Source organism: Amblyraja radiata, chromosome 12 (assembly GCF_010909765.2).
Source record: "Amblyraja radiata isolate CabotCenter1 chromosome 12, sAmbRad1.1.pri, whole genome shotgun sequence".
Lineage (NCBI taxonomy): Eukaryota > Metazoa > Chordata > Chondrichthyes > Rajiformes > Rajidae > Amblyraja > Amblyraja radiata.
In genome coordinates, this window is record NC_045967.1 from 57,609,477 (window position 1) to 57,636,100 (window position 26,624).

At 42.4% G+C, this 26,624-nt stretch overlaps 1 protein-coding gene across 1 annotated transcript in view; it reads right to left on the reverse strand.

The window, feature by feature from the left end:
* Positions 1 to 1,994: 1,994 nt before the first annotated feature.
* Positions 1,995 to 26,624, reverse strand: part of LOC116979317 (sodium- and chloride-dependent neutral and basic amino acid transporter B(0+)-like) — a 55,625-nt gene continuing 30,995 nt past the window's right edge. The window contains exons 9-14 of the mRNA XM_033030924.1: positions 16,717 to 16,842; positions 13,087 to 13,205; positions 7,613 to 7,712; positions 4,892 to 5,001; positions 4,628 to 4,798; positions 1,995 to 2,724 (exon numbers count right to left, since the gene is read on the reverse strand). Of these exons, the coding sequence (XP_032886815.1) occupies positions 2,575 to 2,724; positions 4,628 to 4,798; positions 4,892 to 5,001; positions 7,613 to 7,712; positions 13,087 to 13,205; positions 16,717 to 16,842 (776 nt within the window). The 3' untranslated portion in view covers positions 1,995 to 2,574. The remainder of the gene's footprint in view (positions 2,725 to 4,627; positions 4,799 to 4,891; positions 5,002 to 7,612; positions 7,713 to 13,086; positions 13,206 to 16,716; positions 16,843 to 26,624) is intronic.

The window sequence follows — 26,624 nt, forward strand, 5'->3', positions numbered from 1 at the left end:
TGGATGGGCAGGTGTAGGAAGGGGGAGAGGGTGGTGTGGGTGGTGGGGTGTGTGTGGCAGGGGGTGGTGTATATGTGGGCGGAGGGGTGTGGGGGAGGGGGTTGTGGGCAGGGGGGGTTGTGGTGGGAGGTGGGGTGTGTGGGCTGGGTGGAGTTGTGGGGGAAGGGTATGTGGGCGGGGGGGGAGTGAGCTCGGAGAAAAGATGGGGGAAGAGCCATTGGGGATAGTGGGGTATCACAAGGGAGGGGGGCAGGAGCCATGGAAGTGGAGCATAGGGGTAGGGACTGGAGCTGGCGGTGCAATGGGGACTCACAGCGAGCGCTGGTCGCTGGTCCTTCTCCGCCGGGTTCAGAGTCTCCGCTTTCCATTTTGCGACATCTCCGACTCTGGGCTGGGCTGGGTCTCCAATGCTGGGCTGGGTCTCCAACGCTGGGCTGGGTCCCTGACACTGGGCTGGGTCCCTGACACTGGGCTGCTTCAGGTCCCTCCAAAAATTGTGTCCGGTTGGAAACCTCTGACAGCTATCCTCAGCTTCCGTAAATAGGCGATGGAGCAGGAAGGGGTGGACCGCCCCAGGGAGTGACAGGAGAATAGACTAATCCGCGCGGCGCTGACTGGCAGGAGAAGAGATCGATCTTTGAAGATTTTTTAAACCTCGCTAACTTTTACACCATTCAACCGATCAGAACGAAACTTGGTGCACTCGCAGCACAAGAGAACGGTGAGTGAGCTGGCAAGAAATCATAGCGCTATCGCATACCGTTTTGGCGCAAATAGAGAGATTGCGCAAACCAGTAGATAACAAGATCAGAGTTTTACTTATTCATAGATAGATAGAATAGATAAAATCATATTTCAGAAGAGAGATGGAACATCCAATTTGACACCAGTGATAGGAATATTAACAGATCACAAATGAAGTCTCAAAATCACAAAAAAACTCAACATGGCTTTCAAAGATAATTCGTGACAGATTCATTGCATTCTGTCAGCAGTACAATGGGTGAAATATGAATTTACAAATGGCCCAGAGTAAAGAACAATTTAATAGTGAATATAATCAGGTGAAGTAACTGAAAGGACATCAGGATAGGAACCACAGCCATTCGCTGTTTATATAGCCCAATATTCCATATGGCCCAATTACATGGCCCAATATTCATTCCATTGGATTGTAAGCTAGCCAAGTGGAATAGAAGGTGCTATTTCTCCAACTGGTCCATTGTTGACTATGACACCCCACATAATCTAGTCCCATTTGCCCCTCGTTTTGGCCCATATCCCTCTAAACCTTTCCTATCCATGTACCAGTCCAAGTATCTTTAAATGCTATAGTACCTGCCTCAATTACCTCCTCTGGCAGCTCGTGCAACATACCCACCCACCCTCTGAGAGAAACAGTTGCCCCTCAGGTTCTCATTAAATCTTTCCCCTCACCTTAAACCTATTTCTCTGGCTCACCCTGTGCATTCATAAGATCACCCCTCATCCTCCCGCACTCCAAGGAATAAAGTCCTAACCTGCCCAAACTCTCCATGTAGCTCAAGCCCTTGAGTACTGTCACCATCCTGGTAAATCTTCTCTGCACTCTTTCCAGCTTAATGACATTTCCTATTGTAGGGTGTCCAGAACTGAACACAATACTCCAAATGTGGCATCTCCAATGTCTTCTATATCAATAATATAACATCCCAATTTCTATACTGAATACCCAGACTGATGAAGGCCATGGCACCAAAGGCCTTCTTGACCACCTTATCCATGTATGACACCACTTTCAGGGAACTATGTATCTGCACCCTAGATCCCTCTGCTCTCAACACTCCCCAGGGCTCTACCATTCACATGACTTCCCAAAATGTGACACCTCGACATTTTTGTCATTTCAGAGTCTAATGGTTGCTTGACTTTAGTTATCCAAGTAACCAGTTGCATAATGACCTCGACCCAATCCCAAATCAGTGGTTACTTCTCACCACATTCTTGCTGTTTAAAATCATTTATTTAAAAGAATGGTACATAAGTGCATCAGTAGCAATACAGAAGTAAAAAAAACTTTCATTTCAACTTGAAAGTCTAAAGAAGGGAATTAATTGTGAGCAAGTAATAGGCTAGTTGACATATCAGAGAGTTCAGGAGAAAGAGATCCTTTTTTGGGGGGAACTGCACGGACAAGATGTTGTGGAGTGGGGAAGGGGAAGGGGTGAGCTTGTGGAGTGGGGGTGAGGTTGTGGAGTGGGGGAGGTGTGAGGGTGAGGGTGAAGTTGGGAGAAGGCCATAGACTACATACAACACACATTGTTGCAACATTCTGCCACGGCACTCGGTGGAGGACGGTGGTTGGTGGTGTGTCGTGGGGATAGTGGCCTCACTCAGCTCCAGAAGATGGCGAATCACATGCTTCTCCTTCCCCAAATATCAATACCCTTCTCCCGTGAGAAACGCAGCCCATCGTCTGCGCATCTGTCCAGGGCAGATGGTGCCTCTGATGCCTGCTTTCAAACGTCATGGATGCTCTCTGACCCTTTGGTCCAGTATGAGCTGAAATATTTCCCTCTGCGATGTTGATGCTTCCTAATTCCTTGATTTGCCATCAATGACCTTGGCAATAAGGGCACGCAGTCGCGACATCTTGGGATCTTCTTGCAATTCATATCGCTTCGTCCTGTGTTGCTTCAAGAATGGACCCCAGTCAGAAGCTGGCTTGAAGCTGGATCGGAATCTCTGTGGAAAAAAAAAAAATCTCATCAAGGTCTTGTTCAATCACAATTCTGTTTGAAGATGCACTAACTACAACATATTATTGCCAGGTCTCAAGGGCCTGAGCTACAGGGAGGGGCTGAGCGGGCTAGGGATAATTAACATATCTCTTGCACCTTGAGATACAGATGCATTCAGCACGGACTCCGGCCCCTTGGCCCAACTAGTCCTAGCCTGCTCTACCTCTCCCTGTAGTTCAGGCCTCAAGTCCTGGCAACATCCTCATAAAGGCATTGTGTAATTATCAATGCCCTTCTGCATCAATCATTAATCTTTTCAATACCTTTATGTGTAAAACCTTGTGATACATATTTGGTTTCAACTGTATCTTTCTGTACACTCATTGCCTACATCTAGCCATACCAATAGACAATAGGTGCAGGGGTAGGCCATCTAGCCACACCAATAGACAATAGGTGCAGGGGTAGGCCATTCGGCCCTTCGAGCCAGCAATGTATCTTCTGCTCTTGGTAAGATAAAATAAAGAGAGATATTGTGGTACAAGGGACATACTTCCTAGAAGTGGCAAAGCTCAAGGAGCAGGGATGGCACAACAGTCAGAGCCACTGCCTCACAGTGCCAGAGACCCAGGTTCGATCCTGACCTCGGGTGCTGTCTGTGTGGAGTTTACACATTCTCCCTGTGACTGTGTAGATTTCCCCTGAGGCAGGTATTATAATAACATTTAAAAGGTGGGACTAGTGTAGTTGAGGAATGTTGGTTGCAGGACCTGTTTACATGCTGGGTGACTCTAGGTAATTGCATTAACTGGCCTTTGCAAAATGTCCCAAATGTGTAGAATTTCCCAAATATGATTTGAATGTGGGAGAATGAAATGGGATTAATATAGGATCAGTGTAAATTTAGTTTAGTTTAGTTTAGTTTTTTGTTGTCACGTATACCAATGTACAATGAAAAGCTTTTTCGATGTGTGCTATCCAGTTAATGAAAAGACTATACATGATCACAATTAAGCTGTCCACGGTGTAAAGGGTACATTATTTAGTGCAAGATAAAGTTCGATTAAAGATACTTCAATGAGGTAGATGGGAGGTCAGTAACACACTCTGGCTCGTGAGAAGATGGATCAGTTGCCTGATAACAACTGGGAAGAAACTGTCCCTGAATCTGGAGATATGTGTTTTCAAACCTCTTGCCTGATGGCAGAGGGGAGAAGAGGGAGTGACCAGCATGAGACTAGTCCTTGATTACGCTGTTGTAGATGGAGCAAAAGGAAGGGAGGTTGGTTTGCATGATGGTCATGGCTACGTAAACAATTTCTTGGATGGAGCTGTTCCCAAACCATGCTGTGATCCATCCTGATAAAATGCTTTCGATGGTGCATCTGTAGAATCTGGTTGATGGTTGGCACAGACTTAGTGGGCTGAAGAACCTATTTTCAAACTGTATCTCTCTGACTTTAGAGTATTATGTTCAGTTTTGAGCACCATGTTATAGCAAAGAACAAAGACATAGGAAAGGGTGCAGTGAAGATTTACAAGGATGTTGCCAGGACTCGAGGCTCGGAGCTAAGGGGAGAGGTTTAGCAGTCCACTACTCTTTTTTTTACACAAAAGGGTAATGGGTGCATGGAACGAGCTGCCGGAGGAGGCTGTTGAGGCAGCTACAATCATTTAAGCAACATTTAAGAAATATTTAGACAGGTTTATGGATAGAATAGGTTTAGTGGGATATAGGCCAAACACAGGCAGGTGGGACTGGTGTAGATGGGACTTGTTGGTCAGTACAGGCAAGTTGGGCTGAACGGCCTGTTTCCACCCTCTATGACTCAACTACTATCTTGAAATGAGCTCATCGCTTGAACAGCACAGATATCAATGGCATACTTTAAAAGTTGCTTCCTCACCTGTAGAAAGTTACTACCTTCAGCGAACTTCACCTCCAATATGGCTATGATTGGGATCCACATGAAGCAGAAAATAATCACAAGGCATCCAATTAACGATGACCACACAGGATATGCAATCGTTCCATATGTCATTTCGGCTGGGAATATTGCGCTCCACACTAGCATTAGCTGGGTGAAAAAGTTGCACAAAACAAATTCAGAAGAGAGTGAGGTGGAGTATTTGCAATATTATTATTCTGCCGCAAGGATGTAAAATCTTACTGTCAGGATGCCTGGTGTGATCAAAACCCAACACGCTTTCCACCAGTAGCGGAATAAGATACACTTTACCCCACACATCATCTCGATGTCACTGATGAAATTGTTTACACCTGTGAATGACATAAAGCAGAGTTGCACAGTCACCCGGTGAGGACCTTCTGCTGGGACATGAGGTTCCAGAACAATATTCAGATGTAACAATTGATGAATTTACAGAATACTAATTGTTTCTGTGGGCTCAATTGGTTATAACGTGATTTGATCAGGACCGAGAGACTATCTATCAGTTACTTCGGAAATTGACATGCAGAAAAAAAGCTGTCTTGGGCTTCTTCTTCTCATCGAGTCCAGACACAAGATGAGAAGTTGTTCAGCCAGAGCTGAACGCACTTCTCAGCATCTGCATACAATGGAATCTGTCTTGTCGCTTCTTGTGCTTGGTGATGGAAATATTGGTGGAAACAGGGCCGCGACATGAACGCCCTTTCCTTGACCCCAGCTGTCTTGGTAAAGAAACCCTTTCCATGTAACCTTCCTGCAGTCAGACATCGTTGTCTCTTCAGAACACAGCTGCTAGTTTAACCATGGGAGACCATTGGAAATGACAAGGGCCCACTTCTACCTGCATAGAAACATCGAACATAGTTACTGGAATAGGCCATTCGGCCCTTTGAGCCAACTCCACCATTCAATATGATCATGGCTGATCATCCAAAATCAGTACCCCATTTCCCCATATCCCTTAATTGCATTAGCCCAAAGAGCTAAATCTAAACATCTAGTGAATTTACCTCCACTGCCTTCTGTGGCAGAGAATTCCACAGGTTCACAATTCTCTGGGTGAAGAAATTATTCCTCATCTCAGTCCTAAATGGCTTACCCATTATTCTTAAACTGTGACCCCTGGTTCTGGACTCCCCCAACATCGGGAACATTTTTTCTGCATCTAGCCTGTCCAATCCCTTAAGAATTCTATATGTTTCTATAAGATCCACTCTTATCCTAAATTCCAGTGAATACAAGCCCAGTCGACCCATTCTTTCATCATATGACAATCCCGCCATCCCGAGAATTAACTTGGTGAACCTACGCTGCGCTCCTTCAATAGCAATCATGTCCTTCCTCAAATTAGGAAACCCAAACCGCACACAATACTCCAGGGTGTGGTCTCACCAGGGCCCTGTACCTCCTTGCTGCTAAACTCAAATCCTCTCGCAATGAAAGCCAACATGCCATTTGCTTTCTTCACTGCCTGCTGTACCTGCATGCTTACTTTCAGTGACTGGTGTACAAGGACACCCAGGTCTCGTTGCACCTCCCCTTTTCCTAATCTGACACCATTTAGATAATAATCTGCCTTCCTGTTCTTGCCACCAAAGTGGATAACCTCACATTGATCCACATAATACTGCATCTGCCCATTCACCCAACCTATCCAAGTCACCCTGCAGCCTCATAGCATCTTCCTCACAGTTCACACTGCCACCCAGCTTTGTGTAATCTGCAAATTTGGAGATATTACATTTAATTCCCTCGTCAAAATCGTGAACATATATTGTAAATAACTGGGGTCCCAGCACGGACCCTTGCGGCACATCATTAGTCGCTGCCTGCCATTCTGAAAAGGGCACGTTAGTTCCTACTCTTTGTTTCCTGTCTACCAACCAGTTCTCTATCCAAGTCAATACCCTACCCCCAATACCATGTGCTCTAATTTTGCACTAATCTCTTGTGTGGGACCTTGTCAAAGGCTTTTTGAAAGTCCAGATACACTTTTGTCTACAAAACACAACACTATTAAACCATACAACACACAGCCTTTAGATTTTTAGCTTGCAGTAACAAAAGTAAAATTAAAGCTATCCAAAACACCTTTATTATTGAAAATCCTGTGGGGAAAAATGGTATTGCTATTGCGAGTGAGAAACTCTCTAGCCCATAACTCCCCCTAATTGACACAACAGTCTTATTTCTGTAACGCCTACATGCAGAGCTATGTAGAGGAGTACCCATAGCGCCAGATAAATGATGGTACACCTTCCCTTTCGGTGTGACTTCACAAAACCTTCTCAAATGGTTGAATTGACTGGACATATTGGATCCCAAGGTACTGTGACTGCGAGGTTTCCAGTGGTGGGAGAGTCAAGAACTAGAGGGCACAGCCTCAGAATAAAAGGACGTACCTTTAGAATGGAGATGAGGAGGAATTTCTTTAACCAGAGGATGGCGAATCAGTGGAATTCATTGCCACTGACTGCATTGGAGGCCAAGTCATTGGGTATTTTTAAAGATGAGATTGATTGGTGCTTCATTAGTAACGGTGTCAAAAGTTAAGGGGAGAAGGCAGGAGAATGGGATTGAAAGAGAATGATAGATCAGTCACAATTGAAGGCGGAGTGGACTTGATGGGCTGAATGGCCTAATTCTGCTCCCATGTCCTAGTCTGGTACCGAATATCCTCAATCATGTAAGGAAGTAGAGGCATTAATGGGCTTTGTTTATGATTGCATACATGTCCTGGGGCCAGGAAAGATCGTCAGAGATATGTGCCTGAAGATGCTGACTCTCTCCACCGCCGACCTGTCTTTGAATTTTGTTCCAGGGTCGAAGTGGATTTTGTGTAGAAGGGGCATAGACATGGATTGCTCCGGATTAACTTACAGACTGAGGCCTGAAACAATGCGGTGATTGCTGAGAAAAGCTAGTTTTGGCTGAGCTTACCGTAGATCCAGTTTATGCAAATTAGTTCAAATAAAGCGATTATCGGCAAGCCCCATCCAGAGCAGAATTCATCAAGCAGATTTATCCAGTAAATCCCAGCCTAAAGAGAACAAAGAAATTAACAAACCGTTCTTCTCAGTGTGGGAAGAAACTGCAGGTTTATCTTTACGAAGATAGACACAAAATGCTGGAGTAACTCAGTGTGTCAGGCAGCATCTCTGGAGAGAAGGAATAGGTGGCGTTTTAAGTCGAGACCCTTCTTCACTCAGGAGAGAGGGAAACGAGAGGCATGAAAAGATATAGAACAGATCAGAGACAGCACTGATGTCTTGGTTCAACGTGGCCATATATCCTGCAGGGCTTTTGAACAGGTTAATATATGGGAGCAGAAGGAACAAATGCATTGGGGGAAATTTATAACCAGAAGGAGAACTCACACAATTAGATCAGACAACTGATTTCACGCTGTTGATATTGAATATTGGGTGGGATATAGGAAGAACATTTGACGTAAGACCTCTGAGTTAATGAGGCTAAAATAATTGATGCTTCCCTGAGCCCATCGTGCCAGTACTTTAATCTAATTAAAGGATGCACTATCTAATACTTTAACTGTTACATTATTTAATCCTTGAATGGTTGCACTGTTTAATAGTTTAATGGATACACTTTTTAATACATTAATAGTTGCACTTTAATACTTTAATGGATGCACTATTTAATACTTAAATGGTTGCACTTTAATATTAATGTAGGCATTAATTAATACTTTAATGGTTGTACTATTGGCGGAAAATGGCGGCGCGCACAGTCACAGCGGCTCACGGCTCTCTATCTCGGTGCTCTCTCTTGTAGTTCGTGTACGTTGTGTTGTCCATGTACGTCTTTGCTGTCGGTTCTGCGAACATCCGCTACACCCGCTACACCCGCCAGAACCTCGTGGATATCGGTGACCAGCATCAGACATCTGTTTCGGGTGTCTTCCATCGCACGCAAAACACCCCGGGCGACATAGCGAGACCATCGGGGTCCCCGTGGATTGTCGTCGGGTCTGAGAGGCGGCGCAGACGGAGGAGGGAGAGGAAGCAGAAGCGAGGCCGCAGGTCCGGTGTTTTGCTAAGGCTAAGAAAACAACCACACAAGCCACCTCTACCGAGCCTGTATCTCTCCAATGCCAGATCCCTGGTTCATAAAATGATTGACCTGGAATTACAACTCGCTGGAAATCGATATGTTGGCGACTGCTGTATTATGATTATCACCGAAACCTGGCTTCACCCGGGGATACCTGATGCTAGCATGCAGCTAGCAGGACGCTTTCTGCTCCGCGGGGACAGGACTATGGATTCCGGTAAGAGCAGGGGAGGGGGCCTCCGTATATACGTGCATGAGAATTGGTGCAACAACGGGATAATCATAGCCAATCATTATTCCCCTGACCTCGAGTACATGTCTGTAAGGTGCCGGCCTTTTTTTCTACCGAGAGAACTAACAGTAGTGATTGTCACGGCTGTGTATATTCCACCTGACGCCAATGTAAACGCGGCGCTCTCTCTCCTGCTGAACACCATTAACGAACAGCAGCGGGCCCACCCCGAAGGTGTTCACATAATTGCAGGGGACTTTAATAAGGCCAACTTGAAGACTGTACTGCCGAAATTTTATCAACATGTCAAGTGTTCTACTAGAGGGGAGAACACGCTGGATCATGTCTACACCAATATTAAGCATGCGTATAGAGCCATCCCCCTCCCCCAACTCGGCCAGTCAGATCATCTCTCCCTCCTGCTCTCCCCAGCCTACACCCCCCTCAGACGCAATGCCAGGCCCACCATAAAGTCTGTTACAACCTGGCCTGAAAATGCACTCTCCAAGCTACAGGACTGCTTTACACAGACAAACTGGGACATATTCGAACACCAGGATCTGGAAACTCTCACAGAAACGGTGCTGGACTATATCAAGTTCTGCATCGGAAACATGACTGTGGACAAAAACATTCGGGTTTTCCCAAACCAGAAATCCTGGATGTCCAGCTAGGTCCGTACATTCCTCAGAGCCCGCGATGCTGCCTTCAGGTCAGGTGACAGAGCTCTGTACAGGGCTGCTCGAGCCGATCTGAAAAGTGGAATTAAAAAAGCCAAGGCGGACCATAAGAGGAGCATAGAGTCCCACTTGTCCAGCAATAATACACGGGAGGTATGGCGGGGCATACAAGACATCACAAACTACAGAGGCTGTGCCACAACGACAGAAGACCTGAGTGCGCCGCTGGCAGAAAAGCTAAATTGCTTCTTTTCCCGCTTTGAAACATCACAACAGCAGCACTCATCTGCTACAGCCTTGCTCCCACCCTCACCTGGCTCCTGTACTACTCCACTCACTGTAAGGGAGCACGATGTCAGACGGGTGCTCCTGGCAGTGAACCCCAAGAAGGCTGCCGGCCCAGATGGAGTACCTGGTAAGGTGCTCAAAGCGTGTGCCCACCAGCTCACCGTCATCTTCACCAGAATCTTCAACCTCTCCCTGGACCAGGCAGTTATCCCGTCCTGCCTAAAATCAGCCACAATCGTCCCAGTGCCGAAGAAGTCTCCCATCACCAGCCTAAATGATTACCGTCCCGTGGCCCTCACTCCGGTAATCACGAAGTGCTTCGAGAGATTGGTCCTCCAGCACATCAAGGACTATCTCCCTCCAGACTTCGACCCCCACCAATTTGCTTATCGCCAAAATAGATCCACGGAAGACGCCATCACCGTAGCTCTCCACTCTGTGCTGAGCCATCTGGAGCAGGGGCAGAGCTACGTCCGGATGCTCTTTGTGGATTATAGCTCAGCTTTCAACACAATCATTCCGGACATTCTCATTGATAAATTGGTCACTCTCGGCCTCCCCACTTTCACATGTGCCTGGATAAAGGACTTCCTCACCAACCGGCCCCAGACTGTGAGACTCGGCCCCCACCTCTCCTCCACTCGCAGGTTGAGTACCGGTTCCCCACAGGGCTGTGTGCTAAGCCCCCTCCTATACTGTCTCTACACCTACGACTGTAGTCCGGCCCACAACAACAACCGCATCGTCAAATTTGCTGACGACACTACTGTAGTCGGACTTATTTCAAAGGGAGACGAGGCAGCCTACAGAGAGGAAGTCCTGAAGTTGACAACCTGGTGCTCAGAAAACAATCTGGCTCTGAACAGCAGGAAAACAAAAGAGCTCATTGTCGACTTCGGGAGGCACAGCACCGACTTAGTCCCCCTACATATCAACGGCGAGTGTGTGGAGAGGGTCTACACCTTCTGGTTTCTCGGCGTCCTTATCTCTGCTGACATCTCCTGGACAGACAACACGACAGTGGTCATCAAGAAGGCTCAGCAGCGGCTGCACTTCCTGAGGGTTCTCAGGAAGCACAACCTGGACTCTAACCTGATGCTGACCTTCTACCGCTCGTCCATCGAGAGCCTGCTGACATACTGCATTACAGCATGGTACGGCAGCTGCACCATGGCAGACAGGGAGAGGCTTCAGAGGGTAACTAGGGCAGCACAGAAGATCATTGGTTGCCCTCTCCCCTCCCTGATGGATATTTACACCTCCCGCTGCCTTAGCAGGGCAAAGAATATCATCAAGGACAGCTCCCATCCTGCGTTTGGACTGTTCGACCTGCTGCCCTCTGGAAAGCGCTATAGGTGCATCAAAACTAGGACAAATAGACTCAGGAACAGTTGTTTTCCGAAAGTCATAACTACTCTTAACTCACACATGCACTGACTTCACAGCCCAACACCCGGACTTCCATCTATTCTATCCACGTACTGAAATTTGGAACTTTAATGTGTATTGTAACTGTAATTTTTAATATTTTTAAATAATTTTTAATATAACTTTTAAACATCTGCCTAAGAATACTACCTATTCATCCTTCACCATTTTGCCTTTATAGATATGTATATAGCGCCGCAGAATTGTGCACCTATCCCCCCCCCCCTTGTTTTGTTTTCTGTTTTCTGTTTTTTGTACTAAATTATATGTATGCACTGAGTACGAGATGCTTTTAATCTCATTGTACATGTATAGTGACAATAAATGGCATATCTATCTATCTATTTAATACTTTAATACTACATCAATTGATTTTGCACTATTATGGGCTGGTTAGCCAGTATCACAGTTTCTTCATTTACCACATTATTGACAGCTATATGTTTATTTGTGTGTTATTGCTATAATGCTTCTGTTAAGCTGCAGCATGTAAACATTCCATGGTTAGGTTGTGGGTACCTATGACATGTAAAGACTGGCCTCTCTCACGCTATCCCTTTAGGTACAACTTTTCAATCACAAGGAACGTTTAAGTTTGGTCAACTCATCTCCCTTTGCCCCCTTCCAATCATTCGATTAGAAACACAGTTGGCACAAGATGTTTGCAACAGTATCTTTGAACCAAAGCAAACTAAAAGTAATGCAAACAAAACTCCATTCAAGGACCCAAGCAATCGTTCCAGGTGTGACAGAGGTTCACCTGCACCTCCTCCAACCTCATCTATTGCATCCGCTGCTCTAGATGTCAGCTGATCTACATCGGTGAGACCAAGCGTGGGCTTGGCGATCGCTTCGCCGAACACCTCCGCTCGGTCCGCAATAACCAACCTGATCTCCCGGTGGCTCAGCACTTCAACTCCCCTCCCATTCCGAATCCAACCTTTCTGTCCTGGGTCTCCTCCATGGCCAGAGTGAGGACCACCGGAAATTGGAGGAGCAGCACCTCATATTCCGCATGGGCAGTCTGCACCCCAGTGGAATGAACTTTGACCTCTAATTTCAGGTAGTCCTTACTGTCTCCTCCTCTTCTCAGCTCTCCCTCAGCCCTCTGGCTCCTCCTCTTCCTTTCTTTCTCCCCACTCTCACATCAGTCTGAAGAAGGGTTTCGGCCTATTTCCTTCGCTCCATAGATGCTGCTGCACCTGCTGTGTTTCTCCAACATTTTTGTCTACCTTCGATTTTCCAGCATCTGCAGTTCCTTCTTAAACTAAAAGATCCAATGGGTATGCAGGGAATGGAGGGATGTGGATCTTGTGCAGGCAGAGGAGATTACTTTGTCTTGGCATCGACATAATGGGCTGAAGGGCCTGTTCCTGTGCTCTTGGAGATGCTGCCTGATCCACTGAGTTACTCCAGCACTGCCTCCTTATTTGTAAACTAGCATTTGCTGTTCCTTGTATCTACACTGCACTGTTCCACATTTGACGCTCTAACCAAATTTAAAAGGTGATCATCATCACTTTCTTTAAGGAAACAATTTCCAGTTATCCATAAACAGTAAGCATAAAGAGACAGTGATGTTTTATTAACTACTGCATCATTAGTCATATAATATTAAATATGAGGAAAATAATGATCATGTTGACTTTGCAACATATGCTTTAGTACAGACGGTAAAAATAAATCTCAAAATCCATCAAAAGACGTTGTACCTGCGTCCCTAATAAAAGACCACTGAAGAACAAGATGATACAAACGACCCCTGAGACTTGCATGCGCCTTTTCCGTAACATGTTGGGGAACTTATCCTCCAGAGTAGTTATAATGACTTCTAGAGAAACAAAGCATCAGGTGAGATCAGTTATTGCAAGTTAACCCGTGTAAACTAATGTTATCATAATTGGTAATCGTAATTTTATTAGCCAAGTATGTTTTGCAACATACACAGAGTTTGATTTGCCATACAGTCATACCAAAAATAACTACAAGACACGCAACTACAAACAGAAAATTTGACATAAACGTCCACCACAGTGGCTCCACCACATTCACCACTGTGATGGAAGGCAATAAAGTCTTATCTTCTTTCCTCCTTTTCTCCCGTGGTCGGGGCAGTTGAACCATCCGCAGCCAGGGCGATCGAAGCTCCAGCGTCATGGCGATCGAAGATCCCGCGTCGGGGCGATCGAAGATCCTGCGGCTTGGAGCTCCCGAAGTCGGTCCTTAACCAAGGGACCGCGAGCTCCATGATGTTAGGTCTGCAGGCTCCCGTGGTTGGTGCTCCCGAGGTCGCTCCCCGCAAGAGGCCGCCAGCCTCGGAGATATGATACAGAAAAAGTCGCATCACCATCGGGGAAAGAGATAAAAAAAGTTTCTCTCACCCCCCACATAATACAAAACTAAAGATACAATAAAACATACATTTAACAACAGACTAAAAACAACAAAGAAGGAAAAAGAAGAAACAGACCGTTGGCGAGGCAGCCATCGTTCGGCACCACCTGGTGTCTCTCTACATTTCTTTAAGTCACCTGGCACAGCTGGTAGAGCTGCTCCCTCATGGTGCCAGAGAACCAGGTTCGATCCTGACCTCGGGTGCTGCCTGTGTGGAGTTTGCATTTTCTCCATGTGACTGCATGGGTTTCCTCCCACATCCCAAAGACACACCTCTGTAAATTGCCCCTAGTGTGTAGTGTGAGAAAGTGGGATAATACAGAACTAGTAAGGTACGGCTGATCACTGGTCAGTGTGGACTCTGTGGGCCAAATCGCCTGCTTCTATGCTGTATCATTGAACTAAACTACGCTAAACTAAACTGTAGTTAAGGCTCGTTCCCCAACTAAAGTCCTACGTCTATACTCAATTCCCTATGTACTAATAGTCTTCTTCACCACCCTCTATACCTACAATGCCTCGTTCAGTGCACCTGTACTCTTAAACCCCTCTGTTGTACAATAGACCCCAGACCCCTGCCCTTCACTATCAAGGTCCAGCCCTGGTTAATTTCCCTAAAGCTACACCTTGCACTTGCTTGTATTAATCCGCATATACCATACATCAGCCCACTTGCCCAGCGGATCACGGTCAAGATCCTGCCGTAATTCCTGATAACCAAGAGACAATAGGTGCAGGAGTAGGCCATTCGGCCCTTCGAGCCAGCACTGCCATTCAATGTGATCGTGGCTGATCATCCACAACCAGTACCCCGTTCCTGCCTTCTCCCCATATCGCCTGACTCCACTATTTTTAAGAGCCCTATCTAGCTCTCTCTTGAAAGTATCCAGAGAACTGGCCTCTACCGCCCTCTGAGGCAGAGAATTCCACAGACTCACCACTCTCTGTGTGTAAAAGTGTTTCCTCATCTTCGTTCCATAGAAACATAGAAAGTAGGTGCGAGAGTAGACCACCAGGTCCGTCGAGCCCGCACCGCCATTCGCTCATGGCTGAACACTAAACAGACACACTTACCCACAAACAGTAGACACAAGACACAGAACACAAGACACTACCCTCCCCTTTATACCGCTATCACCCCTCTCCACCCCAAGAACCTCGTGATCTCCTGGGGGAGGCAAAAAAACGGATTAAAACCCAGGTCCAATTCGGGAAAAAAATCCGGGAAATTCCTCTCCGACCCCAATCCAGGCGATCGACACTTGTCCAGGAGATCACTCAGGTCTTACTATACTAACCATACCTAGGTCCATATCCCTGCCCTCTCCCCGTAGCCCCTTATCCCCTTGGCAGCTAAAAAACCATCTATTTTAGACTTAAATATATTTAACGTTTCTGCTTCCACTGCTCCCTGGGGCAGTGAATTCCATAAATTAACCACCCTCTGGGTGAAGAAGTTCTTCCTCATCTCAGTTTTAAAAGAGCCCCCCCTTATTCTGCAACTATGTCCCCTAGTTCTAGTTTCCCCGATCATTGGGAACATCCTCGGTGCATCCACCCGATCAAGGCCCCTCGCGATCTTATATGTTTCAATGAGATCGCCTCTCATTCTTCTAAACTCCAAAGAGTAGAGTTCCAGCCTACTTAACCTTTCCTCATATGTCAATCCCCTCATTGCAGGAATTAATCTTGTAAACCTTCGCTGCACTGCCTCCAGGGCTAGTACATCCTTTCTTAAGTATGGACCCCAGAACTGTACACAGTATTCCAAATGTGGTCTCACTAATACTGTGTACAGCTGCAGCAAGACCTCCGTGTTTTTATACTCAATCCCCCTAGCAATAAAGGCCAAAACTCCATTGGCCTTCCTGATTGCTTGCTGCACCTGCATACTAACATTTAGTGATTCATGTACTAATACCCCTAGATCCCTTTGCGTTGCATTACAACGCAGCTCCTCCTCATTTAGAAAATAACTTGCCCTATCATTTTTTTTCCCAAAGTGAATGACTTCACATTTATTAGTATTAAATTTCATCTGCCAAGTTGTTGCCCACTCACCTAGCTTATCTATATCCTTTTGCAGACTCTTCCTATCCTCCTCATCCCCTACTTTTCCTCCCATTTTTGTATCGTCCGCAAATTTTGATATATTACACTTGGTTCCCTCCTCCAAATCATTTATATAAATTGTGAACAACTGGGGTCCCAGCACCGACCCTTGCGGAACCCCGCTAGTTACCGGTTGCCATCCCGAGTATGAACCATTTATCCCCACTCTCTGCTTCCTATTTGTTAGCCAATCCTCTACCCATGCTAATATATTACCCCCAATCCCATAATGTTTTATTTTTAGCAATAGTCTCTTATGTGGCACCTTGTCAAAAGCCTTTTGGAAGTCCAAGTATACCACATCCACCGGTTCCCCTTTATCCACCCGGGTTGTTACTTCCTCAAAGAATTCGAGCAGATTCGTTAAACAGGACTTCCCCTTCACAAAACCATGCTGGTTCTGTCCGATGAAGTCATGTTTATCCAAGTGCCCCGTTAGTGTTTCTTTAATAATTGTCTCTAACATTTTACCCACCACCGATGTTAGACTAACCGGTCTATAGTTACCCGCCTTCTGTTTACTTCCTTTTTTAAATATAGGTGTTACATTGGCCATTTTCCAATCCACTGGGACCGTTCCTGCCTCCAGGGAGTTTTGGAAAATTATCACCAGTTCCAAATGGCTTACCCCTTATTCTTAAACTGTGGCCCCTGGTTCTGGACTCCCCCACCTTCACTGTCTACGGTATGACCTACTTTAGTGTTTATTTTTGAAGCAATGTGCAATAAGCAGTTCGTACAAAAAAAATGCATTAATAATGACTCCGCAAATTGATTGGATAACTTTGCTCTGTGGTGACATAGAATGAAAGTGAAGTTAAAGTCATGGTACTCACCTACTAACACAACCTCACTTGTCAGCCCCAGGATGATGAATGTGGAAAAGAATATGATGGACCAAAGAGGAGAAAAGGGCAGGTGAAATATGGCTTCTGGGCAGACAATGAAAGCCAGTCCGAAACCTAGAATGTGGAGAAAAGTTCATTTGGTTTTAATGACGAGGTTCATATTAACACCAAATATTTTGTCAGTCAAATCCAGTGAGACGTCAGATAGTGGGTGGAAAGTGGTGCAGGGCAGGGGTCGGGTAGACCTGGCAGGTGACAGATGGGGTTGAGTCAAATGGGGGAGGGGAGGATGGAGGGGGTGGGCGAGGCTGGAGGTGGCGCAGTGAAAACAAAATGGTTCAAGTGGTGGAATCTGATAAGAAAGGAGAATGGAATCTTTGGATTCCTCCCACACGTCAAAGACTTACAGGTTTGTAGGTTAATTGGCTTGGTGTAAAACATAAGATTCTCCCTAATAGTGTTAGTGTGTTGGGATCGCTGGTCGGCGTGGACTTGGTAGGCCAAAGGGCCTTTTTCTGTAAAATAAACTAAATTAAAACAATATCGCTGCAAAAACCACCGGCTTGGTCCTAAGTGCAACCAAGGCATTATAATTCAGTTGGTGTTTGTGGTGTTCAATGGCCTTACGGTTATTGGGACGAAGCTGTTCCTGAAACTGGAGGTCACAGTTTTCATACTCCGGTACCTCCTTCCCGATGGCAGGAGTGAATGAGAGGGTGGCTGGGGTGGTGTTGGCACTGATGACACTGGCTGCCTTTTGGAGGCAGCAACTCCAGTAGATCCTTTTGTTGGTGGGGAGGTCAGTAGCGGTGACGGACTTGACGGATGTTCACCACGTTTATGATAATGTTCATTCCAGGGTATTCATGGACATCCGGGGGCTCGAATTACATCTGAACAAAGAGCTACAGTGCCGCTGCAGTTGGAAGCCTTTCTTCCATCACGGAGATATTAAAGTTAGTGTAATACTTGCCTTACATTTTACTTCCTGAACGTGAAGTGTCACACCAACATCACCCTGTACACCAACATTACCCTGTACACCAACATCACCCTGTACACCAACATCACCCTGTACACCAACATTGTACACCAACATTACCCTGTACACCAACATTGTACACCAACATTACCCCTGTACACCAACTTCACCCTGTACACCAACATTGTACACCAACGTACCCTGTACACCAACATTGTACACCAACTTACCCTGTACACCAACATCACCCTGTACACCAACATTGTACATCAACATCACCCTGTACACCAACATCACCCTGTACACCAACATTGTACACCAACAGGGACGACAGATGGCACAATGGGCTAAGTGTTCGGCTGGCAACCGGAAGGTAGCTGGTTCGAATCCCGCTTGGAGTGCATACTGTCGTTGTGTCCTTGGGCAAGACACTTCACCCACCTTTGCCTGTGTGTGTCCTTGGGCAAGACACTTCACCCACCTTTGCCTGTGTGTGTGAATGTAATTATGTGAAGCACTTTGGGGTCAATGCAAGTTGACTAAAAATGTGCTATATAAATAAAGAAATGTAATTTAAATTTAATTTAATTTAACATTACCCCTGTACACCAACATCACCCTGTACACCAACATTGTACACCAACATCACCCTGTACACCAACATTGTACACCAACATCACCCTGTACACCAACATTGTACACCAACATCACCCTGTACACCAACATTGTACACCAACTTACCCTGTACACCAATATTGTACACCAACATCACCCTGTACACCAAAATTTGTATTTCTCACCATTTTACAAAAAAACTGTTCCCATTTCCTACTCTTCCTACCAAAATGTGGATGATCATCCATGATCATATTGAATGGCGGTGCTGGCTCGAAGGGCCGAATGGCCTACTCCTGCACCTATTGCCTATTATCTATTGTCAAAATAAACCATGGCACGGTGTCGCAGCAGTAGAGTTGCTGCCTCGTTCTTTCTTTTAAAATCTTTTTATTGTTTTTTTTTCAAAAACAAAAACAAAACAACAAAACAGAATGATGATAAACATAAATATTAATACATAGGGATCAGGATTACATTAATAACAGGTATAACCTAAATATGAGTCCAGTGTCAAAATACACATTGAATATAGACCTCCCGGTCTCTATGTAAATATAGTCAAGTGTTTAAAAGAGAACTTATATATAAAAAAACAAAAAGAGAAAAAGAAAAAAAGAGAAAAAAGGAAAAAACAAAAACCCCCCTAAACTGGAAAAAAAAAAGCAAAACAGAGTCTGGGCTGCAAAGAATTTCAACAATTTAAGTCCCTGTTTGGCGTCATTCCATTCCACCGTATAAAAGTAAAATAATTATTATAACGGTTGGAGAGGGGACAATTTATGTTGTGTGAAAATGTTGAATAAATCTTCCCCAAGTCCTATCAAATTTAACCAAGGGTTCAACAATGTCACTCCTGATTATTTCTAAATGTAAACATGATATTGTTTCAGAATACCACTGGAGTGTGGTCGGAGAGTTAGAGTCTTTCCATTTAAATAAAATTGATCTTCTGGCGATTAATGTGGTAAAAGCAATCAGCCGATGGGCGGAACGGGACAAATGAATAGAATCTAACATTGGTAGCTCAAAAATTGCAGTAATAGGATGAGGTTGTAAATCAATACCTTAAACTACAGAAATAGTATCAAACATTTATTTCCAATATTTTTCCAAAGAAGGGCAGGACCAAAACATATGAGTCAGTGAGGCCACTTCAGAATTATATCTGTCACAGGTAGGATTTATATGACCATAAAAACTAGCTAACTTATCTTTTGACATATGAACTCTGTGAACCACCTTGAATTGTATCAGAGCGTGTCTTGCACACATTGAGGAAGTATTAACTAATTGAAGAATCCTCTCCCATTTTTCTGTAGGTAGAGAAATTTGGAGTTCTCTTTCCAGTCATTCTTAATTTTATCAAATGTATCTATTTGTAATCTCAAAATCAACTCATAAATAGTCGTTATCAAGCCTTTCTGATAAGGGTTCAAATGTAAAACATTTTCCAAGATTTCGGTTTGATGTGGTAACGGAAAAAAGGGTAGAAAATGTCTAATTTGTAAATATCTAAAAAAGTGTGAGTTAGGTAAATTATATTTATTGGAGTTGTTCAAAAGACATAAAACAACCATCCAAAAACAAATCACAAAAAGCTACAAATTCCTTCCTCTTCCATAACAGAAAGGCTTGATCAGTACTAGAAGGTGGGAAGAAAAAATTAGATATGATAGGGCTCGATAAGATAAAATCATTCAATCCAATAAATTTACGAAATTGAAACCATATTCGGAATGTATGTCTTATTATTGGATTAGTCGCATATTCATTCAATCTCGTAATTGTAAAAGGTAATGAGGCCCCTAGAATAGAAGCCAATGATAGCCCTTGCATAGAATCACGGTCAAGATTTATCCATCCTGGGCATTGGGTATCTTCTAAACCTTTTGTCCAAAATGTTAAACAACGAGCATTAACTGCCAAATAGTATAATCTAAGGTTCAGCAATGCCAAACCACCGTCTTTTTTTGATTTTTTTTTTTTTTTTAATTTTTATTTTATTAGAAGTAAGTACAGTCATATGGCACCAAAGTGCCTAATATATATTTTCATAATACATTTTATGTACAACTTCTTTTTTTTTGTTTTGTTACATTGAAAAAAGATTAGAATAAGAAAAAGAAGTTAGATAGTAAAGGATAGAAAGATGTGAAATATATAGTGTGTGAAGAAAGAAAACGAGTAAATGAAGAAAGTTGAGAAAGAGAAAATAGAAAAAATAAAATAAAATAAAAAATAAAAGGAGATCATTATTTATAATCTTGACCAACCCTCGTCCAGTCCTGAAACAGTTCTTTACAATTGTGTTGCACCATATGATTCCAAAAAAACGACGAATGGAGACCAACTCGTTATGAATTGGTCTGATTTATCCATTAGGAGGAATCGCATTTCCTCAAGATGAGTGGTGTCCAACATACTTGCAATCCACATTTTAAGCGTTGGTATTGATGTACCCTTCCAAAATTTAAGTATTAATTTTTTTGCTATTATTAAACCATAGTTAAGGAATAGATTTTGAGATGTGTTTAATTTATTCCCATCTTCCATTACGCCAAATATAATCATTTCCGTATTAGGTTCCATTCTTGTCTTGAATCATTTTGTAAATATTTCAAAAATATCATTCCAAAATCTATAAAGCTTTATGCAGGAAACTAAGGAGTGTGTTATAGTTGCATTTTGGGCGGATATATTTGGATAAAATTTGTTCAATCTTGTTTTTGAATAATATAATCTATGTACAATTTTAAATTGAATTAGATTGTCTTACATTAATTGAACAAATCACGAAAAGCTACAAATTCCTTCCTCTTCCATAACAGAAAGGCTTGATCAGTACTAGAAGGTGGGAAGAAAAAATTTGTGAATATATATCAAGTATTTTTCCCATGTAACCTTCGTAATTTTTATCATTAGTTCCCGTTCCCACTCTTCTCTAAGTACCTCTGTCGATGGTAGGTCTATATTTAGAATACTATTATATAAATATGATATTAATTTTTGTGTCAGCTTCAATATTCATTGCTTCTTCCAATACTTCAGAGGTTATTTTTTGATATCCTTGTATATATTTTTTCATTAAATCGCAAATCTGAAGATTTAAAATATTGGTTGTTTTTCAATTTAAATTTTAGTTGTAATTGTTGGAATGATAGCAGGTTTCCCATTTCGTACATATACCCGATCCTTCTAATTCCGAGACTTTCCCATTGGTTATATGTCTTATCAATAAGAGATGGTTTAAATAAAGGGTTATTCGCTATTGGCATTAACAGTGATAGTTTTCTTAATTTTAAATATAATTTTATTTGTTTCCAAATTCTTATTGTACCATATATAATTGGGTTCATCTTATATATTGTGTTATTCAGTTTTTTTGGGGAGAAGAGGATCGTTCCTATATTACAAGGATGGCAATCCTCCTTCTCCATTTTTATCCATTCTGTCTGTTGGGTAGAACTATCCAACCAATAAATTATATTCTTAATATGCACTGCCCAGTAATAATACATAAAATTCGTAAGTGAAAGTCCCCCGACCTCTTTTGGTTTACATAAGTGTTTTTTTGTGATTCTATGTGATCTATAGTCCCAAATATAATTAGTAATATTAGAGTCTAATTTTTTTTTTTAATATTTTGGTATATATACCGGTATAGACTGAAATAGGTATAGTAATTGTGGTAGGAAGATCACTTTTATTGCATTTATTCTACCTAATAATGATAAGGGAAGTGTTTTCCAAAATTTAATCAGCGTATTAAGTTTATTTAATAAAGGTATGAAATTAGCATTGAATAATGCTTTATATTTTCTAGTAATCTGAATACCCAAATATTTAAATTTTTCTGTTGCGATTTTAAAGGGGAACTTCAATAAGTGTGTAGGTTCTTGAGGTTGTAATGTCATGATTTCACTTTTATTCCAGCTTATTCTATATCCAGAAAAAGATCCAAATTCCTCTATTAAGTTTAATAAATTTAGTATGCTCGTTTGTGACTTTGTAATATATAAAAGTATATCGTCTGCATATAATGAGATTTTATTCTTTGAGTCCCTGGTATTATAGCCCTGAATATTCGGATGAATATTTTTTGATTTCTGTAAGTATTTTTTACTTAGTCTGGAATTTTTATTCTGCCATATTTATGAAGACATTTTGGAGTCAATAATATCAAAGAAAGATTTAGCAATAAAAATTGGTGTCGTCTGAAAAAAGTTCAAAAATTTAAGTAAGATAAACATTTTAATAGCATTGATTCGGCCGATTAAAGATAAGGACATTGGTGACCATTTGGTAAACTGTTGTTTGATATGGTCAATTAGAGGCGTAAAATTAGCTTTAAATAAATCTTTGTGTTTCTTGGTAATCTTCATAGCTAAATAAGTAAAACATTCGGTAGTCAATCTAAATGGAAACTGTGCATAATTCGAAACTAGATTGTTGAATGGAAAAAGCTCACTCTTACTAAGATTTAGTTTATAACCTGAAAAACGACTAAATTGATTAAATAGTGCTACTATTGCCAGAATAGATTTCTCAGGGTTAGAAATGAATAATAACAGATCATCTGCATAAAGATATAGCTTATGTGTCTTATTCCCGCAGACAATACCAAAAATATTAGGGGATTCCCTAATAGCAGTGGCCAAAGGTTCCAAAGCAATATCAAACGGTAAAGGGCTTAGAGGACAACCCTGTCTAGGACCTCGAAAGAGCCTGAAAAAAGGGGATCTCTGATTATTGGTAAGTACAGGAGCCTGAGGTATATGATATATCAGCTTGATCCAAGAAATTTTCAAGTGCATTGAATAAGTATTCCCATACCACTCTATCAAACGCCTTCTCGGCATCAAGTGAAATGACACATTTTGGAGTTTTATTTGATGCTGTATATACGATATTCATTAATCTCCTAACGCTAAAGAATGAGTAACGATTTTTAATAAAACTTGTCTGATCTTCAGAAATAATTTGCGGTAAATTATTATTTTCCAATCTCATGGCTAATATTTTGGAAATAATTTTGGAATCTACATTTAACAGTGATATAGGTCTATATGATGTCACTTCAGTAGGGTCTTTATCTTTTTAAAGAATTATGGTAATCATAAAAAGATTGTGGTAATCTATTCATTAAAAAGGCTTCTTGGCTGCGAGAAGTGATACAAAGGAGAAAGAAATGAAAAGCTGGGAAGAAACGGTAAGAGCTAATATTCTTAAAGACATTACTAAAGATCTTCAGAAGCAATTTGCCAAAATGAATTCTACAATTCAGAACAACTTCTCCACTATGGAGGGCAATCTTTCTAAGAAAATTGATAATAGCTGCGGCGAAGTAAAAGAGCTTTATGTAGCCCTGAACCAGCAGTTTAAAGATTTGGAGTCCAGGATTGCGAAGGAATTGGAAAGTATTCAGAGAGATTATAACAATAAACATGACGCCCTGCTGAAGCAATTAACAGACTCGAAAAAATTGATGGAAGAGATGGATGGTGAAATGGAACAGATGAGCCAAGAAATACAAGGTCTGTAAAAACAACACTATACGAATTGGGAGCTAACGAATAAACTGAATGAGAAATGTCAAGATTTAGAGGCCAGGTCAAGGAGGCAAAATCTGAGAATAGTAGGAGTTAAAGAGGGTGCTGAACACGGCCTTCAAATGCGTGATTTTATTACTAATCTACTTAAAGATGTTTTCAAACTTCCAGAAAAACCAAAGATAGATCTGGCCCTTAACTCCAAGAAGACCAAGGAGCTCATTGTAGACTTCAGGAAGTCCAGGGGCGGCATGCACACCCCCATCCACATTAACGGGACGGAGGTGGAACGTGTTTCTAGCTTCAGGTTCCTGGGAGTCAACATCTCCGATGACCTCTCTTGGACCCACAATACCTCAACTCTGATCAAGAAGGCTCACCAGCGTCTCTTCTTCCTGAGGAGACTGAAGAAGGTCCATCTGTCTCCTCAGATCCTGGTGAACTTCTACCGCTGCACCATCGAGAGCATCCTTACCAACTGCATCACAGTATGGTATGGCAACTGCTCTGTCTCCGACCGGAAGGCATTGCAGAGGGTGGTGAAAATTGCCCAACGCATCACCGGTTCCTCGCTCCCCTCCATTGAGTCTGTCCAAAGCAAGCGTTGTCTGCGGAGGGCGCTCAGCATCGCCAAGGACTGCTCTCACCCCAACCATGGACTGTTTACCCTCCTACCATCCGGGAGGCGCTACAGGTCTCTCCGTTGCCGAACCAGCAGGTCCAGGAACAGCTTCTTCCCGGCGGCTGTCACTCTACTCAACAACGTACCTCGGTGACTGCCAATCACCCCCCCACCCCCCGGACACTTATTATCACTTATTATTATTTATTCAAATCATTTGCTATGTCGCTCTTCCAGGGAGATGCTAAATGCATTTCGTTGTCTCTGTAGTGTACACAGACATTGACAATTAAAATTGAATCTGAATCTGAATCTGAATCTGGCTCATCGAGTGGGTCACTTCCAAAAACATGATAATGCTAAACCAAGGCAAATTATTGTAAAGCTCCTGGATATTTCAACTTTGGAAACTCTATTAAAGAAGATAACCTATGGAGAAAATCTTACATTCGCTGATAATATCGTAAGATTCTACAGGGATTATCCTCGGGAAATTTTGGCAAAAAGACGTGAGTTTAAAAGGGCAAGCAGTATTTTATATGGACATTCTGAAGTTCGTTATGGCATGATCTATCCAGCGAAAATGCTAATTACGTTTAAGGGCAAGCAACGCTCATTCACGGACCCGGACTCTGCTTGCAAATATGCCCAGAAGATTTTAAACAAAATTCAAGGAGGAACAGAACAATAGACATTTTATCTGTGGAACTTTGTTTTTTCTATTTCAATTAAGACACTAGAACGCTTCAGACGGTTACCAGACAGGCTTATCTGGCAAGAATGTGTTGTTCAATAACAGAGGCCGAATTAAACTTCAGAACTGAAAGCACAGATGGAAGCTCAAGGTCGCAAGCTCGTCACCAAACCCTTCAGCACGGAGAACTATGAGACCGTCTCCTTTTGAAATGGCCATGATATGAGGCATCTGTTCCACACTATATACCTATTATTTATACATATAACTAACTAACTAATTAACCACTTACGCGCAATAAACTCAACTAACGTTAAAGGCGTAATGTACTATACTAACACGACTAACTATATAGCAGGAAGGATGGGGGAGGTTAGACATATATTTTAAATACTAAATACTAATTATGAATTAATTAACATACAGGTAAATGAAAAGTGTAATTATTGACGAGGTACTTTAACCCATAATTTTTTTATTTTAATCCAAATCTTCTACCTTCCCTTTTATTTTATTCTATTTTAAACTGTTCAGCGATTAATTGACCTGATATGATAATTTTGGTAACAATTAGAGGGAACCTACTAACGTTGGGTCCAATTCTAATAGGGGGATAAGGCCCAGTGCATAATCTCATCGACGGAGGTCAATTTAAAAACAAACCTAGCTACCTTAGGTGGCTTTTTTGTAATTTATCGCTTTTTTGATAAATTACATTCACTTTTTTTGTTTATTCACAATTATGTGTTGTATGACTTAATAATTTTTATGTACACTTTATTTTATGTTTTTCTCTTTCCCTTAATTATGTTTAATAGTGTCAGGAGATGTAAAACTACTGTAGAAATTATGAAGGACAACTCTGGATTCGGGATTCCGAGGTACTTGGCTGCATCACATGAATCATACAGTCTGGTAATAATAGCCAATGCAAGATAATAGTCGAATAAATATCGGAGGTCTCACCTTCTGTAGTTGGAACATCAGAGGTGCGAATGAGCCAATTAAGAGGGGTAAAATTCTGGCACAATTAAAATCATTAAATATGGATATTGCTTTCCTACAAGAGACACATTTGAAACAACAAACTCAGATCAGATTAAGGGCAAATTGGATAGGTCAAACCTATTACTCCTCATTCACCTCTAAAGCAAGAGGCACGGCCATTATAATTCGGAACGGTATACCTTTTAAATTAAAGAAATCTATATCTGATAAAGAGGGAAGATATGTTATAGTCACGGGAGAAATTTACAATACACCATTAACTATGATAAATATTTACGCGCCTAACTTTGATAACCCACAATTTTTTAGGAAAATAATAGATTTAATCGCAGAGCATAATTATCAAAATATAATAATGGGGGGAGATTTTAACTGTGTTATAGATCCATACTTAGATAAATCAATAAAGCTAGGGAAGCGTCT